The 18943-nt window shown below is 31.5% G+C and overlaps 2 protein-coding genes across 4 annotated transcripts in view; one reads left to right on the top strand and one right to left on the bottom strand.

Annotated features, from left to right (window-relative positions):
* Positions 1–228: 228 nt before the first annotated feature.
* Positions 229–16800, bottom strand: LOC148623723 (dynein axonemal assembly factor 10-like). 2 transcript variants are annotated; one of them, XM_088565772.1, is made up of 8 exons: positions 16627–16800; positions 11323–11423; positions 10816–10943; positions 9777–9878; positions 4487–4602; positions 4091–4225; positions 2918–3015; positions 229–764 (listed from the first exon to the last, which is right to left on the bottom strand). In XM_088565772.1, the coding sequence occupies exons 1-8, from the start codon at positions 16798–16800 to the stop codon at positions 557–559; spliced, it is 1062 nt and encodes a 353-aa protein (XP_088421898.1). In that variant the 3' UTR covers positions 229–556. The 2 variants fall into 2 exon arrangements, with proteins under 2 accessions (XP_088421898.1, XP_088421899.1); XM_088565773.1 differs by having other exon boundaries at positions 10816–10935; positions 16627–16775.
* LOC148623722 (ribosomal RNA processing protein 36 homolog) overlaps positions 11814–18943 on the top strand; it is a 24761-nt gene continuing 17631 nt past the window's right edge. The window contains exon 1 of one of the 2 annotated variants that reach the window (XM_088565775.1): positions 11814–11927. Coding sequence is in view for 1 of the 2 variants with exons in the window: in XM_088565774.1 (XP_088421900.1) it covers positions 17012–17015 (4 nt within the window). In the remaining variant the exon portion in view is untranslated. Of the gene's footprint in view, positions 11928–16892; positions 17016–18943 lie in introns of those variants that run through there. The other variant, XM_088565774.1, reaches the window with a different exon arrangement.

Below are 18943 nucleotides of genomic sequence, written 5' to 3'. Positions count from 1 at the left end.
TTCAGCCCATATTTCCAAAACAGGTGGGGCAAAAACCTCCAAAAACTAGGAACAATGTGCTAAAATTTCAAATAGATTGGATCAGTTTTACTCCAGTTTTTGTAAATAAACTAAAGTTAACAGATGCCAATGACACTGACAGGGTTATACCATTATATGGTAATGTTTTATGCTAGATCATGATAATCAACATATATTTTAACTAAGTACCTGAAAAAAAGACAACAGTTTAGATAACAAAAATAATAATTTATTCCCAACAGTGTAGAATGTCATAAACATTAATTAATAATGTCATAATTTAATAAGTCAGTTTTTTTTAAATTCTAAGAGAGAAAAAATACCAGTAAGGTGCACCTTTCATAACTACATTGCTGCCTGCTTTTGTTGTGAACTGCATTATAACTGCTTGTTTTAGCATAAGAACATTGCTTATATAACTCTTTATATCAATAGCAGCTTGTTATTCAGTGGATTTTTGTTTCCAACTTATTTGAGTGTGAGGGAAACTTCAATAATAACAATACTTTATATTGATGACCAATGCTGACACAGATCACACCCTGTTCAGTTTTGTTGTTATAAGTACTCTGATTGTTTGATCAAATGCTACACATACACATAGCCCCTCCTTATCAGGACTCCAATCAAATGAACTAATTGGTTGTGTAGACATTAACACATTCTGAAGCAAAGAAACTGTTCCGGCTACTCCCATTTCTTTCCCATTTTCATCCTCTTTCACTCTTTTTGCAGGATAATTACTATAAAATAAATATATTAATATAAACAGTTGACATCATTTTTTTTCCTTCATCTGATACTACATACTTTTTTGCTAACAACTGTGTCAGTCAATTCTTTCCATCACATTTTTCAGTTTGAATGCATGAAATACTTACCCCATATTTTTAAACTAACTTGCTTCACTATGTTAAGGAAAAATTTTCATTTGCCTAAAAGATCTATAGATGATTGACATACTGAGTGTTTAAATGTTTATCCTATTGTCATAAACAGTAAGAGGTGTAACTCACTGCTAACCCCATCAGTATCCAAGTGATTATCATCCTGTTTAATATAAGATCCACAGGTTAATGGTTCACAATTCCTTTAGTATTGATTAACAGATCCTCTATATAAACAAAAGGCTCCTAGGAGCCTGAATCGCTCACCTTGTTAAATTTTGTCTTTCAATGGCAATAAATTTAAAAAGAAGTTGTCTAACACTTTTGACTCAAGAAGACTTTGGTAGGACTTAGCATGTGGATCATTTCAGCAATTGTAGTTTCTTTCAATATATTACAGTTTTCAAGATATTGGCTGAAAACTGTAAAAAAAAAAGTAATTTTTCATTTTTCAAGGGCAATAACTCTTACTAGCAGTCGTCTGACAACTTTGATCCCTTCAAGACTTTTGAAGGCCTTATAATAAGGATCATTTCAGCAACTGAAAGAATTTGGCAAAACCAAATGGTTTTGGAGATATAATATGCAAAAAACTACTGTCTGACCCCTATGTTCTATTTTTAATAATAGCAGCCATATTTTTGACAGATCAAAAATCCCCACATCAGTTCTATGCAAGATACCCCAAGGAACATTCATACCAAGTTTGGTTCCAATTGGTCAAAAAGTGCCAGAGAAGATTTTTGAAGGCAATAACATTAAAAATAGCAAAAATTGTCAATAACTCAAACATGGCTTGACAGATTAAAATAAAAAATTGACCACAGATAGATCTCATCATGCTGAACACTTTTACCCATGTCAAAATTTGGTTAAACCTAACGGTTTAAGAGATATATGTGAAAAACTGCTGTTTGACCCCTATCTTCTATTTTTAGTAATAGTGGCCATGTTTTTTGACAGATCAAAACATGACTTTTGTGCAAGATACCCCAAGGAACATTCATACCAACTTTGGTTCCAATTGGTCAAGTAGTGTCAGAGGAGAAGATTTTTTTAAAAGAAATAACATTAAAAATAGCAAAAAAAATGTAAAAAAAAAAAAAAAAAAAATGGGCAATTACTTCAATATGGCTTCACAGATTAAAATGAAAATTTGACCACAGATAGATCTCATCATGCTGAACACTTTTACTCCATCAGAATTGGGCTAAACCTAATGCTTTTGGAGATATATGCAAAAAACTACTGTCTAACCCCTATGTTTTATTTTAAGAAATGGCGGCCATGTTTTTTTGATGGATCAGAAATGTAAACACAACATAAAGAACATATGTGCAAAGTTTCATATAATTCAGCTCATAGTTTCAGAGGTGAAGATTTTGACAAAATTGTTAATGGATGACGACAACAACAGATGACGACAGATGCCAAATGATGGCAAGAGCTCACCAGGCCTACTTCCAGGTGAGCTTAAAACATGTGTACACCCAAAATGAAAATTACTTCTTCATGCCCCTTTGTGCACCTTTACATAGTCAGTCAATATTTACTAAATGTTTTCTGCTTCAATCACTTAAATGCAATTCAGTTTGAAAAAAAACCCACATTTTTTGTTACCTGTTTTTTCTCTTTCAAGAAATGTAGATGTACTTAGATAGTATGAACACTTTGAATCAAATGATATAATTTGCATTTATATACATCATTTGTCAATGTGATGAAATAAATTATTGTGCAGTCTTCAAAATTGACAACAGCTCAACAGTCATGGCAGGTAAACATACTGGTGGGCTTACAGAATTTGGCTCACATGACAGAGATTGTTATATAAGTTCATCAAAATTTTTGAGCTCCGGCTTGTTTTAAGAAATTTATATGGCAGAGACCAATTGTGGGTTTGACACTTCACCAACCTATGCAAATACAGTGTTTGGTATGTCCCAAAATAATTATAAATTATAAGTGTAAATTAACAGTACAGGAATTGAACTACTCAAAATACTTACTACTTCCAAAGATTAAGTGAACCATTGCCTCCAAGTGTCATAAACACATCTCTGTTCTGTGGTAAATGTTTACAACCCCATACTGTTGATTTATGGGCCTATAAAAAAATCATATACAACCAAACAATTGTTTAAGCCACTGTTGATGGTAATAGTATACAACTGTCAGATTTGTCTCATCATTTAATGATTAGATAATATTGTTAAATATTGTTCATATCTGATTAGAAGAAAACATAATTTTCATGACACTGTATAAAAAAGGTTCTCCTCAGTCATGCTATACAATACCAACAATTTGTATAAGTATAAATGGAAAAACCTTTTCAAATAATAACTAACAGAAATTAGTTGTTTGAAATATTTTTGTTACTATAATGGACTATGTCTAACTAACTTGTTTAATACCACTGTTTTACACATTGAATTTATAATTGATTTTCAAATTTCACTGTGAACTCTGATGACAAATGATGTGCACACAGTGAAGTAGCTTACAAAATCATTACATTAAAGGTATGATGATTGAAAAAATTGTTAGCAAAATGGAATTGAAAATTTTCTGATGACTGACAGGATGGAGGCAACTAATTCAAACATGAGATATTTAGCATGCCATAAAACCTGGTTTAACCCACCATTTCCATCAAGAACAGGACCGTTGTGTTTGTTTTCAACTTTCCGGTTGATGCATTAATATTGCCATTTCTTAAATGAATTTTCCTTTTTTTTTGGCTATTCTTTTTTACTATTACCTACAGTTTGCCTGTCAGTTTGGTAATTTTGTAATGTAAACAATACTCATATACATTTATTTTTTTTGTGAATGAAATACCATTTTTAAGTACACATTATCAGTTTTATTTTGACTACTTTTTATCAACATACACACAGGCTATGCAAATGTAATTAATAATCTTTATATGTAGCTTCAATGTGTTTTGGTACTAAACAAAGGGAAAACATTTGACGAATAAGTGATAAATAAGACCTTATTTAAGACAAGTTCTTTTGAGAGCTTGCTTAATGGTATGGGTTTTGCCCATTATTAAAGACCGTGTGGTGACCTGTAGAAGTTTGTTAGTTGCTTGGCATTTGGTTGATGACTATCTCATTGACAATCATACCACATATGTTATTGTTATATTGACTATAATTGGTGTTTCTACAAACCTTTTCTGTAACACTTGCAAAACCTTTAGTTGGATGTTGAGTTCTCATATCGAAAACATGAAACTTGGATTCCAATGTAGTTGCAACTAATTTATTCATACTGATATCTTTTCTATCAAATTCTAAACCGCAAACCTAAAACAAAGTTTAGACTACATTGCATTTTCACTACATATAATTTCAATCAGTTTTAGACTTGCTATAAGATGCTGAATTAAAAAAATTAAAAAGACATTTAGAATCTAACCCTAGATAACATATACTAATTGCTTGCATGAATATGAAAATGGACAAAAACAAAAACAGATGTTTTTTTTCGAAACTAAAGGTAAAAGTAATCATTTTTGTTAAATAAACATTGCTATAGATTATCCAATTTAACTTGATTAAACTTACCCCATTTTTAACATTTGTCTCCCATCTCAATGCCATATTTCTGAGATCAAATAGCTTGATATCTCCATTATCATAACCAGCACAGACACATCTCTCACTTTGGTTATATGCATGTCCTGTAAAACAAACAAATTAAAAAAAATAACCCTGATCCAAATTCAACCAGGGACTTAAAGTCTAATATACACTCCGTGTAACCATCTACTAGTAATAACTAATTATTGAAAATGTTAATACATATGATGGACAGTGTCCAGTATATAAGATGATTTTAAATTCTGGTCCAGATTTTGGACCTCCTATCAGGACAATTTTTATCAATTTTTTTTGTTTGTCTACATGTAAAATGTACTAAGAAAAGACTAACTATATCATCTTTTAAAAGGCAGTACTTAAGATTGATGTACAAAACTATTTGAATAACTGAAAGAAATTATAATCACTATTGTAACAAACATTCTGGATTGTATATACAAAATGAAGCAATTTTGCTTCTTCAAAATCTGCTCCTACCGCTTTATATTTTTTTTTGATAAACAATACCAGAGTAATTTTCAGAAAACATCTAATTCTTTTTCTGATAATATTACTTTGCATGGCATGATTATAATCTTTGTAAATAAATTATAAAATCTTCAAAAGATACAATTTTTATGACACAAGTTCATGTGTATGTATGTACAATTTTTAATAGCCAACTATAAACACAGCCTTGAACTTAGCAGTTACTTTTAATCATAAGTGTGTAAGATCATTTTTACTGCAATCATTCTGTTTGAGCAGTCAAAATGCATTGACCGTATATTTACCAATGATATACTGTCACCGTCTTAGTATAACTTTCTATTGTGACATCACAAACATTATATTACAGAGGCCAGGATTTTGCCTACTTCGATAGAAAAACTTGTTTTTTCTTGCTTAATAAGTCCTTTCTTTGTAGTATAAGATAACTGTACACTGACTTAACAAAAACTTTGATATTCAGCTCCAACAAGTGAAAATGCTTGGCACAATCTTGTTATTTCCCAAGGCTCTAATCCTCATCCGTATATCATTTTTTGTCAAGTCAGTACAATGTTATTTTCTATATCACTGTTTGCCTCTTTAAAAAAATAATAAAAAGACAAATCTCCCAATCTACATCCCTGTTTGCCTCTTTAAAAAAAATAATAAAAAGACAAATCTCCCTATCTACATCTGCATTAAAAAGATCAAACAATCACATTTCCAATAAAATGAATTTGAGCATTTCATGTTTCAGAGTTCAGACCCTTACATTTCTGGGATGTCACTGATGCTCTCTCACTGTAAGTATAATAATAAGAAATGGAACTTCAAATTTCATCAAAAAAAGTCTTACCATTAGCTTTTAGTGGCTACAGCTTCAATAAGATACATTTTAGTGGTGGAATAGTAAACTAGTTGTAGAGGTCATATTCATAACAGATCTTTCTGTTTCATATCACTTGCACTTGTACTAGTCGTAGTTTAAGAGGAAAAGTAATAGAATATGAAGTCCTCATAAAAGTAATCTATATGAATTTAACCTATTACATTAGAACCATTCAGGTTCAGTCTGACAGGATGCACCGTAAAAGTTTTTTTTTTTTTTTTTTTTTTTTTGGGTGTACTAATTTTTGCTATTTTTGTGGTGGACAGAAATACAAGAAAAAAAGAAGTCATGAAATTAATTTTTAACACTTAATAACTCTTATTATTTTTTTAAACAGCTAAAATTGATACCCACGAATGTATTCACTTGACAGAATCTGTGCAAATTAGCAACCACGGAAATTAATACATTTACAGTAATCTGCTGCAAATCATGTGATGCAAATAGGGAAGTTTATAATATTAGACAACTTGCCGGCAGAGAAGTTGTCTCAAGTCTAGTAAGACCTAGAATGTCAGTTTTGATAAATGACATTTTCACTGGGTAAAGCTGATGACTGTAATATAGATATGAATGTTAAAATCCATTGACTGTGACTTCCTTTACAATATAATGCTTATCAACACCAATTCCCATGACGAAGTACCTTTTTTTTTCTGTAAGGTATGGACATCCCTTATCGCATGACAATTCTTCGTTACGGTCATCTCTTCTATATTTTTACTTTGTAATTTCTCATTAATCATACATTTAACACCTATGCTTTCCACTTCAAATAACAGGCTTGGAAAAATTACCTACTATTTGTGATATTTAATTTGTCAAAAATCTTGAATAAACAACTTTACGAAAGAAAAATATTCTTACCCAAATTTTCCTCTGCCATCTTGAGATCCCCATTAATTAATTGATTTTAACATTCATATCTATACTATCATTGGAGGTCATGGTACTGGTTATATCCCTTAAATACAAATCCTTAAAAAATAAGAATCCACTTGTGAAAAAAATACAAAAGATTTCACTCCAAAGTGAGCTTGAAAGAAAAGTAAGAGTGTCAGAAAAAAGATGTCCAAAAGCTCTAGCAATCATTAATTTGATTTGAGCATTAAAACATAATAGTGTGAAAAATAAGGTAAAATTAGGCATTTAGGAATTTTTGTAAGAATTGTAAAAAAGAGTTGAGGGCAAAAAATAGCAATTCTAGATTTTGATCTTCTGTGGAGGTGAGAAAACTGTGCCCTATTTACCATGTAAATTAATAAATATTTTAACAATAGCTTAACTCATTCTTACTGAAATGAACCTTTTGGCACCCTCATCCTGAAGCCGAAATTATCCTTTTAGCACCCTTGTCCCCAAAATTATCCTTAACAATAAATGAATTTCTATTTTTAGACATGGTTCATTGAAATACAAATACATATGTTAAAATAACTCAAAATGTAAAAAAGAAATGACTGAAAGAATTAGCTGGCTGACTTAATCATAAACTGTTTTTGTTATCAACAAAGCCTAAAAGATAAGTTTTTTACTAAATAAATGGGGAATTTTATTCTAACTTTTCCAAAATGGCAGTCGATATTTGTATAATATTTAACAATTCGTTTCGTAAAATTGCCAAATGTAAACAGATCTGTTTACACTACTTGATGAAAATCTGTATTTTTCACAGTATTCTATGGAAATGATCCGTAAAATCATGAACTTTCTGAAATTTTAACAAAGGTACTATTGAAGATATTCATAATCGGTAATTTGATGTCAAAATTCATGGAAAATATGGAATATCCATATAAGCAAAAACCAGTGTAAATTCACTGTGCCTAAATAGCTGTGGGTAACTTAAGTTACCCACAGCCCAATATGGAGTGTCTTGGTGTCAAAAAGAAACTCTCTGGTAAAAATTATGATACTTTGAAAACATCGCTTACATTTCAAGTGTTATGTGGTGAAAAAGTAACTGAGGAAATCTCCTTGACGTAAAAATGTTATTTAAAACTACAAAATAAACCAGCACAGTCCGATTTTAGAAAGCATGTAGGATGTAGGTAATTTTTTTTAAGTTTTACATAGGGATGTCAGTAACTTTCAAAGAATCAATATTTCGTAGATGCTTACATAGGAATAAAATTAGCACATTCAAATTATAATAAACATGTAGAAGTTATGAAAAACTGCATAATCTTGGGCTTTCTTTATTGACTATAGCAAAACATTCAATAATCAACTTCAGCAAAGTGCAAAGTTTTGATCAGTTTTGCATAGACAGAGTTGTTTAGACCGATTTTGAATTATGCTGGGAAATCAACACATTATATTTTACTTGTAAATACGACTGATATATAAGATTCGTATTGTAATGACACCGTAAGTCATGATATTCAGGCTAAATGTTGTTATTCAAAGACAATTTATGGATATAAAATACTAATGATGCAACTTATTGTAACGTCAAAAATGTTAAAAGGGGTTTTGATATAATAAATGGAGTTTATTTTTACTAACAACAGCCGAAGAATCAGCAGAAACAGCTGCTTCAGTGGAAACTTGTGGTTTTGCTTCTGCATCCATCTGATCCAGTTTATATAAGAAGAATATGAAAATTACGGGTTGTTGTAGAAAATCAACAGTAAATCCATAAATCTCTGTTCTCTGTTTTTAATAGCCACACTTTCATACCTTTGTCTTTATTGATGCAAATTGTAATTCTGTATACTACATGTATTGAGCTAAAATTGAGGAGTTACAAAGTTAACAGTCTTTTAACTTTTAAATTATTAAACTTGAAATTTTGATAACCAACGTAAACCATATCCAGAAATAAAGTTACTGACAGCCTTATAAATTTAGAGTAAGAAGTTACAGACATCTTGTTCATTTTTTAAAGTTGGTCTTGCGCTAAAATGAAATCAATATTCATTAATAAATGGTCTTGGTAAGTGACCTTGTTATTTAAGGCTGCTATAAAAATTCAAACAATGCATGAAAAATACCATGAAATGTAAATTTTTCATCAACTGTATATCAACCAATTTGGCATCCGCCATATTGGGCTGTGGGTAACTTAAGTTAAATAAAGTTACCCACCGCCATTTAAGCACAATGGCAGATTAAACATATTTAATGGTTGCAAATCCAGTCATCTGATAAATTTTCACTTAATGGGCTTTCCTTCATGAAGACAGCAAAATATATTCTTACAACCTTCTACTCAGGTGCCCGTTTTGTCCGTTTTCTATCTGGAAGTATTCGGAAGAGTTTCATCGTATAAAATAGTTCCATTCGACACAAATGAGTATAATAATGATAGGAAGAATATGAACTGTACATGCAGTTGTTATCTTGCGCTTATTTTAATTTATTTCTCAAATCACAAAACATGTTCTAATAGAGTAGGAAAGCCTTATCAGTAATGTAATTACATAGACAACATGGCATCTGTGATTCAGTAACACTCGATGGATCGAGGAAAGACACAAAATATAAGCGGTTTCCCAATTTAAAATTATATCTTCAGGTTGTACATAAACAAAAATCAACATGTTACTTTTCTGGTGGTATGTTAAAGATTTTGATGGCGTAAATTTGAAATAAAACAACCACAGACTTGTTATTTGTATTGTGATACATACATTATATAAATATGCTTACCACTCAAATTTCCAAGCTAGGAAGAATTATCAACTATCTATCATATTTTTCTTGTTCAGTATCCTAAATGAACAACTTTTTGAAACAAGGATATTTGTACCCAAACTTTCTGCCATGTTGAGATGACTATAACAACCATTTATCCCAGTGATTTTTATCAATGCTAGTGTGTGACATCTTCCTCTTACATGTTACATCTTTCTCACATTATATCAAGCTTTAAATGAAATAAAAAATTACCAAATGCTACAGTCCAACAGTCTCGTTTATCTTCTCCTTCACCAGCTTCCATAGTAGCAACTGGATCATTCTTTTGTCTTGGATCCCAAACTTTAACAGCACCTAGAACATTAACAAAAAAAACAAAGATACATAACAGTAAAAGACAAAAAGAGAAAACAAATAAAACAAACTAAACACAAAAAACTATAAGAGACATTAGACCGTTCATTTAGTTTCAGTTTTGATTTGGATTGTCAAAATCATCTGAAACTACTAACCATTAGGATTTTCAATCAGTTAATTGGTTAACCTGTAGATTTTGTTAACAAGGCAGTTAGAGCCAGGACCAGGAAATTTTCCATATTGCTCCTAATCTGGTTTGATATATAATTGATGTATATTACTTGATTAAAATTTATATATATATGTCTGACATAGTTACAACATAAACAAATGACTGCCGCTGTATATCTCTGAACCTTCTGTTTTTTAATACTAGGATTTTTGAGTGTTTTTTTCTATGAAGGAGATTTAATTGAAAGTTTTAGACTTGGACTCATTTTATTCATTTACGACTGTTGTTTTTGTCCGGGGTCTGCAGAAATTCTGATGAGTGTTAAGATGATTAAGCATATTACTTGTTCTGCCTGTATATGCTGGTTGAAAGTCATATAGTTTGCATTTAACATGGTTTCATCTACACCTCTCTTAAAATAAGACGGTGGCATTTTTAGCTCTAATTGCTACAATCATTTAAGAGTGCAAATGAAAGTTTACTACAATTTAGACAACCAAGCCATATAATCAGTTTTTAATTAGATGTTTTGAGAAATATTAAAACAACTTTTAATATTGTAATTAGCCTCTGGTCAAATAACATTCACATGCCTTAATTAGAAAACAGTGTTTGGATATTTATATGATCCGTTGAAAAAAAAACAGTAAAAAAAATCTAAAAAATTCATAACAAGTAGCTTTTTAGTATTGGATATTTGGTACTTCTGACAGTTTACTGGTTAACTGATTAATCATTTCCATCCCTAGTTTTGATACAAACCATCTCTACTGCCAGTGACAATTTCTGGAGCTCCCTCTCCAATGTATCCTCCAACTCCATCTATAGTATTTATAATTTCTTTATGTCCTTTCACAGAATAAACTGGCAACTCCATTGACTCTAAATTCCTAAAACATTTTTATCTCATCACAAAAATAAGTGCATGCTTCAATTCCCAATTCAGTTTTTAAAATACATGTAAGACAATAACAAATTTACTGCTATGATGAAACTCAAATTTCATCAAAATTAAACTTTTGGGCTCAGAGATTTTCTTGCTCACACTAGGTTAGAACAGAGTAAGATTACACTGAAAACATGCCTGGAAGATTATGATAATCATAAAAAACCTCTGATGTGTTAAGTGTTTCACAAAGAACTTCCTCACTGAGAAGTGACAAAATCATTGCATTTGTGCCATACTTGAAACTAAGTTATTCTTCCAGTAAATAAGTACAATAGATTATGAAAAATAGCGCCTTTTTTGTTAATCAATTTATCACTCACCATATCTGCATCTTTCCATCAAAATCACCTGTGGCCATATACCTTTGCTGTAAACTTGAGGCACCAAATGTGCCACATTTAAAAGCTTTTGATTTTTCAATCTGAAAACCAAAATATACAGAAAAGTTCATTAATGACTGAAAAACAATAAAATACAGCTTTAAAGATGAAATAAATTTAAAGAATATACCTGGTATGTAAAGAGATATTTGAAACATGATTGAATAATGTATACTCTGGGTGACCTACAACTGGCAACATCAAATTTTGAAATTTCTCAAAAATGACTGACATAACGCACATATATTCCATAATCCTGAACTCAGGGGATTTTGCCAAGATTGGCAACCTCAATAATATGACCGTAGATTGGCAATTAAAAAATATACAGCGTTTGTTATGTTGCTATGCCATGTTTACATTACAAGATGACAATCATTTTTTCCTGGAAAACCTAACTTACGTCACAACGGTGCTCTAGACGCTGTTTTCCGTGCAAAGGGGAGTTAGTCCTGCAAACAGATGCTGATCATCTGATATTAAAAGCGAATATTATTCTTGGAAACTCGTTATTTTGTAGTTGTATATTGGGTATGACAGCCAAGGTAAAATATGTCAGCATCAAGATTTGAAGAACAAGCATTTCCGGTCTTCTTAATAAGCTGATTCCACATCGTGATTGGCTTTTCAATAAGTAATTTATGCAAAGTTATGAGGAAATTTTTTGGATAAAAAAAAGACAGAAAGCTTGTTCATAGAATCCACCCCATCACATCTCACTCATGACATATCCCAAAACAGTTTTTGTAGACTAAGGAGCGATCAATTGACACAAAAGGGGGGATATTTTGTGGGTCAGGACATACATTTTCAACCTCACTTGGGCAAGATTACTAAGTATTTATTTTCATTTCACTGTATAGAGTATCTGGACTGAAGTCAAAATATTTAATTATTTTCTAGAAGGCATAGGCCATTATATTTATTTCCAAAATCTGCCAGCTAGCCACCCCCTCTCCATCAGCAAAAAATTGGTCCTCCCCCAAACTTTTGAGTGTTTTCTAACAAATTTAAACTTGAAAGAAAAGGTTTTGTACAAGAACCTCTTTTTCTTTGAAACCTGAAAAGGGGGAATTTTAAATAAAAAAATTTCAGGATGATTAAATTCCTTACCATTTTCTTATGTTTTGAATACTTCTGAATGTTACCATAATCATTGCCTCCGTATTTAAACACAAAATAAGACAAATTAGTGCTATATGTAAAATACATGAAAAGTTGCTTCTATCATGGCCAATCAATATACATGTGTGCAAGTTTCTGATTTATTGAAAAAAAAAACTCCTGCAAAATGGCATGTCATGCATAGATTCTATAATTTTGGATAGGAGTGTCCTCTAACAGACTCCATCTAATATTTGCTTCATGCAAACCATCTTGGAACAAAAACAACAGAATTTTCAAACCAGGTTAGGAGCTCCAAAATTTAACAGAGAAATTAATACCAGATATTTTATTTGAAAACTGATCGGTCTCATGATGCTGAACAATATTAATCCTGAAAAAAAAAACCAACAGTTTTTGGGTTATTTACAAAAACTACCTTCTGACCCCATGTTCTATTTTTAGTAAAGGCTGTCATGTTTTTTCATGGATCATAAATCCCAATGGTAATTTTGTGCACAATACTCTAAGAAACAATCAAGCCAAGTTTACATCCTGTCAATCTAGTATTTTCTGAGGAAAAGATTTTCGAAAATTTGTCCATGATGACGACAATGAACGCCAAGTGACGGCATAAGCTCATTTTGGTGTATTGTGCTGAAAAATTCAAAATTGAACCAAAAATAAACAAGAGGCTCCCAATTTGTCTTTTTTCACTTTTCATTGCAAATAACTCCTGACAACTTTCATCCAAAGAAAACTTATGTAGAGCTCTTCAAGCTGAAGAAGAAAGTTCACTTTTATTTTCCAATACCTCTTACAGTTTTTGAGATATATAAAATGTATGTGGAAGTAGGTGACTCAACGCCTGTGGTCAAAAAACAGCAATGGCAACAATGTTTTGTGCTTGATCTATATAATTGACAAAATTTACAACGACAATGACAAAAGATCACATGGCATTTTTGGCCAAGTGACCTAAAATGTTGATTTTTTAAACTGGCCAATTTTGTACCCTGAAAAAAAAAAAAACTTTTACAAATGGATTTTAAAAGGAACACATTGACATCTTAATCATAAAAACTGCAAATTCTGGGTAGGAGGAGGTAAAAAAAATGATAAAGAGCTGCACTTTAAGCACATGATATTTCCATTGCCCTTTTAACATGTCCCTTTGCTTTTAATGAAGTTATATGATCATCTAGAAATACTGTGAGCCCTGTCAAATACCCTCCCCCCACTTCCCCCCATGAAAAAAGTAAATAAAAAATGCACAAAAAATTTGGCACTATCATAACAAATGGTCTGTTTTCAACGATTTTTAAACGAATAAGTTTCCTTGGCTGTTTCTGCCTTTTTTAAAAGAGTAAAATTTTAAGTGTTTTTGAGTTATTGTCCGAAGTGTTGACGACAGACAGACAACAGTATACCATAATACTTCCCGTCTTGGACGTACATATAAAAATGGCATTCACATTTTTTAATTATTAATTCATGGAGGGCCATCTATGTACAATAAACTGCTCTTTGGGTTTTTAGTGAAAGGAAAGAAAAACTATAATGCTACACATCTACACTATTTTGTTAGAATATTTGACATCAGATATAAATACACTCTTTATCATATAAAAGGGGTAGGTGCTGCTCGTTTCTGTGTGTACTTAAACTTTTGGTGTTAAAATATAGTGGTTGTCCTTTGATCCCTTCACTTTCTCATTCATGGTTTTGCTCTTTGCCCACAGAAACCCCTCTATTTGACACTTGGGTATACCACTTTTTCTTTGAAGAATCAGTATGCAGAATATAAATGTCAAGTTCATTGGATTGCATTTTCTTACATTCATTTTTTCAGTTAGTCTCAGTCCAGATAATCATGACGTTCGCTGATGCATTTTTCAAATCTGACATTGATGTCTGAAAGGGAGGCGACCAAGCAAAATAAAAATTAGCCTCCCAATGCGGCATAATTATTTGGGCTAGGTAAGTCTCAGTTCTGGATGAGCTATTGTGATTTTGATTAATATGCGTAAGGTCCTTACTGGTGGGAGGTACCTCTTCATATTCTACTCTTTCTATTAGTCGTTTGGTTCCAAGTTTCTATAGGAACTGGTTATGAGATTATGAAATTCACCATCACAACATTTGTGTCCATATTTGGTATATTTCTTACAAGAGGTCTAGGATTGCTCCAGAATTATAAAGCAAGCTTCTGAAGGGTGTTTACTACTGTACATATAAAATTCTTTCTTCTTCTGACTAGTTTTTGTGTATTTAACAGGTTGGAAATTGACTGTAAAATGGTGTATTACATCGATATTGGGAGACTATCAATCAGCAGAGGGATAAATTTATACCTGTATAGCAGGATATATTAATACCAATTTTTAGTACCAGGTTGATTAAAAAATCTGTGAATAGAAAGTAATTTTAGCACAACTCAATCATGGGGACAGAATTATTTCTTTATAATGTCCAGTTTCTTCAAAATCTAACAAGGATTAAATACTATTAGTTGACAGACCATGTGACAAATGATGATGTAAATGTCAGGTCAATTATATTCATTTATGCCACTGAGAATGCACACATTTTCTATTGTTTAATTCCTTGATTGCAAGCATCACCAAATTCATGTAAAATAATTAAACTGAGGATTTGTTCCTACCTAACCTGTTTAAAGTTAAACCCTACTCACAAACCCTGTTTTCTAATTCTGACACTGTCCTTTTATAAAACAAACAAAACTGTATCGTTAGAATAATTTGAATAAAAATGAAGTCTTCTGCTTTCACTTCTCATGGTCAATATTCTATGCAGGATACCCAAAGGAACATTCATACTAAGTTTGGTTCCAATTGGTCAAGTATTAAAGTAGTGTTAGAGAAGATTTTTGAATGAAATAACATTAAATATAGTAAAAAAAAAAATGTCGAAAAAAGGACAATAACTCCAACATGGTTTAACAGATTAAAATGAAAATTTTACCACAGGTAGATCTCATCATGCTAAATACTTTTACCCCATGTCAGAATTTGGCTAAACCTAACGGTTTAGGAGATATATGCGAAAAAATGCTGTCTGACCCCCATGTTCTAGTTTCTGTAACGGCGGCCATTTTTTTCTATGGATCAAAATTCCCTACAAAAGTTCTATGTAGGATACTCAAAGGAACATTCATACCAAGTTTGGTTCTAATTGGTCAAGTAGTATCAGAGGAGAATAGTTTTGAAAAATTCTTATTGACGAAGACGAACAACAACCATGACGGACGCCAATTGATGGCAATAGCTCATATGGCCTATGGCCAGAAGAGCAAAAAAGGCCTAAAGCACATTAAGTAACAGCCAACTGGAGTATAGTTTTTCGAAAATGGGAGTTTTGACATTCTGTTCTCAAGACATACAAATGTAGTTGCATTCATGAAGTCATTCATTTATTAATGTCCATAGCACATTTTTATTAAAAATAGCTAGTGCCATTCAGCTGATTTTTCTCTTTAATCAGATTATTTCTATTTTCATAAACACTCAACAACAAATCAATCTTTATGGTCTCCGTCCCTGTATTACATTCTTTTGATTTTCACTAGAATCTTGGTTCCCTTGATTACTTTTTTTTAAAAGTGCATTTTCCCCTTCTGTCTAAAAAGCCCTAATTTTTAACTGTAATATGCATTCCTCTTATTTTTAAGGATTAAAAAATATAAGTTGCAATTTTCCCATATTAATCTTTTAACTATCATTATTCAAGTAGCAGAAACAATAGGTGTCAAAAATTTTCCATAGAGAAATAATATTATCCAGAAAAAACTACTGTAACGTGAAACACATGTATTTTCACGGAATAAGATTTTATCCTGATTTATCTTCCACATACATGTAGATTATTACAGAACCAAAGTGACCTCTGCCTAGAAAAAAAATCATCGAAGTGCTGTACTCAGTGTACCACAAAAATTCCAACTTATTGTGACAGGCCATTCAATAGCTATTACAAGTTAACAGTGGAGTGTTGCATATTTACAAATGTACAATTTGGACTATAATTTTCAGTGTTCAGCACCTCTCTCGTATCATGCCATTCAGTATCTAAGGATCGCAAAACCCATCTAACGTAAAGTAAATATGCAAGAATGCTTACATCCTGAATAAGCTTGACATCTCCGTGTGACACTTCATACACTTGGAAGGCTCCAGTACCGCGTGCATGGTTACCGAGGACTACAAATTTTGCACTACACGGAATCCACTTAGTGTCAAATAATGTGTAGTTTATCGGTTTCTGTACATGGGCAATGATCTGTGGTTTATCCATTGTATATCCTGTACTGGTTTGTGTCGGCTATAAGCTATATTTTTATGTCTTGTATCAACATGAACAAACTAACAGGGGAGATCATTCGGGAACCTTCATCGGAAGTCGAACACTCATTTTATCTCCATGACAAGAGAGCGCACTGGCTCGAGAACCTGTGTATACTTTTCTATTTACAATTTTTTTTAGGTTAAGGCCTTAAGCCAAAAAAATGGGTAAGTAAATGAATCGTAATTCTCAATTTTCCTTTAATATTAAGAGTTAATTTATAGGAGAGTTCTTCGTGATGTCATCACTTACCTGTGATTTGGTTTGGACAATTTGGTTGGCAAAAAATCCATTGAGTGGCATGGGGCATCAACTTTAAATCATCATAACTTTTTCATTTTTAAAGATAACTGAAAAATTCTTTTGGTTCCCTACATTGCAAATAATTTTTTTTCCATGGAATAAATATTCAGTAATTAGACTATATGTACATAAGACTTCAATTATAATTTTATACAAAAATAGAGGTTTACTTATAAATATCACTTAAAATTTATTTTTGAAGTGAAAGAGTTATAAATTCACATACAGAATATGAATTATTTTATCTGAATGAAACATTTTTACGGAACCAAAATTTGATATAATTTTAAAAAGTTATAAAGTTTTGAAAATTGGGATTCTAATCATGAAATTGTCAATTGTTTATTGGGTTGTTTATTTGCCAACCAATTTGACATTTAATGATATGCAAATTAGTGAATATGACATCACTAATGAGATTGGCGAACTCTCCGATACCGGAATGCATTGCATTTCCAGGGTTTTAGCTAGGATTTTGAGGGCTTTAGTCACTTTTGTGAAGAGCACAAACAACATATTATGGGCAGCATAATTTTGTAAATAGTCAACAGTATCATAAACTAAAGACATAAAAACTCTTAAATATATTCATTTTAAGTTTTCAGATACAGGCATAACAATAAATACAATAAATCTTACAACAAAATAACTATTATTTTCTATAAGAAAACGTGTTACTTAATAAAATAAAATAGGCACTATTAGAAAAATAGTAAAATAGAAATTTCTTTTACATCATGACAAAGCTTTGGTGCATTCAGTCTAAAAATAGCTACTATTTGACATAAGCAACTATTATGGTATGACCTGACACTCAACTAATAAGAGAAAATCCTCCTGTCCTTTGCCAAACACCACACCCCAAAAGCCCTCTTCAACCTAAAACTCCTCAAAATCAGAAGGATAGAGACAGATCTTAAGAAGAGGATTGGTTGATGAAACCTTGAGCCTGTTCCTATGATAGGCATTAAAATTAATTGAAATCCACCAGTCACACATCGGAGGCATTGTTTTTGTGTGCATTTAAATTTCTAAAAATAGATAGCTATATATACAGTCGACTCTCGTTGTCTCGAACTCGGATGACTCGAAAATTTGGTTAAGTCGAAATTTTGTCGAAGTCCGGAAAAAAATGCCTATTTGTCTATGTTATTTTACTTCTTTTTAGTCGAAACTGGATGAGTCGAAATTTCGGTTTTCTCGAAGTAAAAATTAAGTCCCTTCAATGAAAGTAAAAGTCAATGGTTATCTCGAACTAATTAGGGTAAATTACATGTCAAAGTGTCAAATCATTTTACCTGTCGAGGCCCTGTGTCACCATTTATTAGTTTATTACACCTTTCGATGATGATTTTGATTTGATGACTTGTTACCTGTATTTCTATAATTAATAAAACTATGAAATATTTTATTAATGCAATTAGATTTCTTTTATTTTATGATCAAAGACCATTGTCGGCATTTGTGTTTTTGACAAGATGTCTACGCTTGGGTGTGTATAAAATAATTACCATTATCCGAACTCAATGGGTCGTTAAAATAAGATTGTTGTTATTAAAATCTTGATGTTTTATTAATTACAATTTTAAACAAACATATACGCTTGTGGATGAATAGCAATTGGCTAAGCGGATCTTGAACATTTTCGGCGTTTCTGTGAAAGCAAAGGATTTAATGTTTTTACTTGATTTGAGAAAATTAATGAGATTTCATATAAAAATGGTATCAATGTGGCTTTTGGTATGCCTTTCAGAATGTCTTCTGTTATATGCACAGAATATGTAACCGGATC

This window comes from Perna viridis, chromosome 2, assembly GCF_037379345.1.
Source record: "Perna viridis isolate PV_CMFRI_1.1 ecotype Kerala chromosome 2, ASM3737934v1, whole genome shotgun sequence".
NCBI classification, from domain to species: Eukaryota; Metazoa; Mollusca; class Bivalvia; order Mytilida; family Mytilidae; genus Perna; species Perna viridis.
The sequence above is the reverse complement of the archived record's forward strand: the minus strand, read 5'-3'. Positions and strand labels throughout refer to the sequence as shown.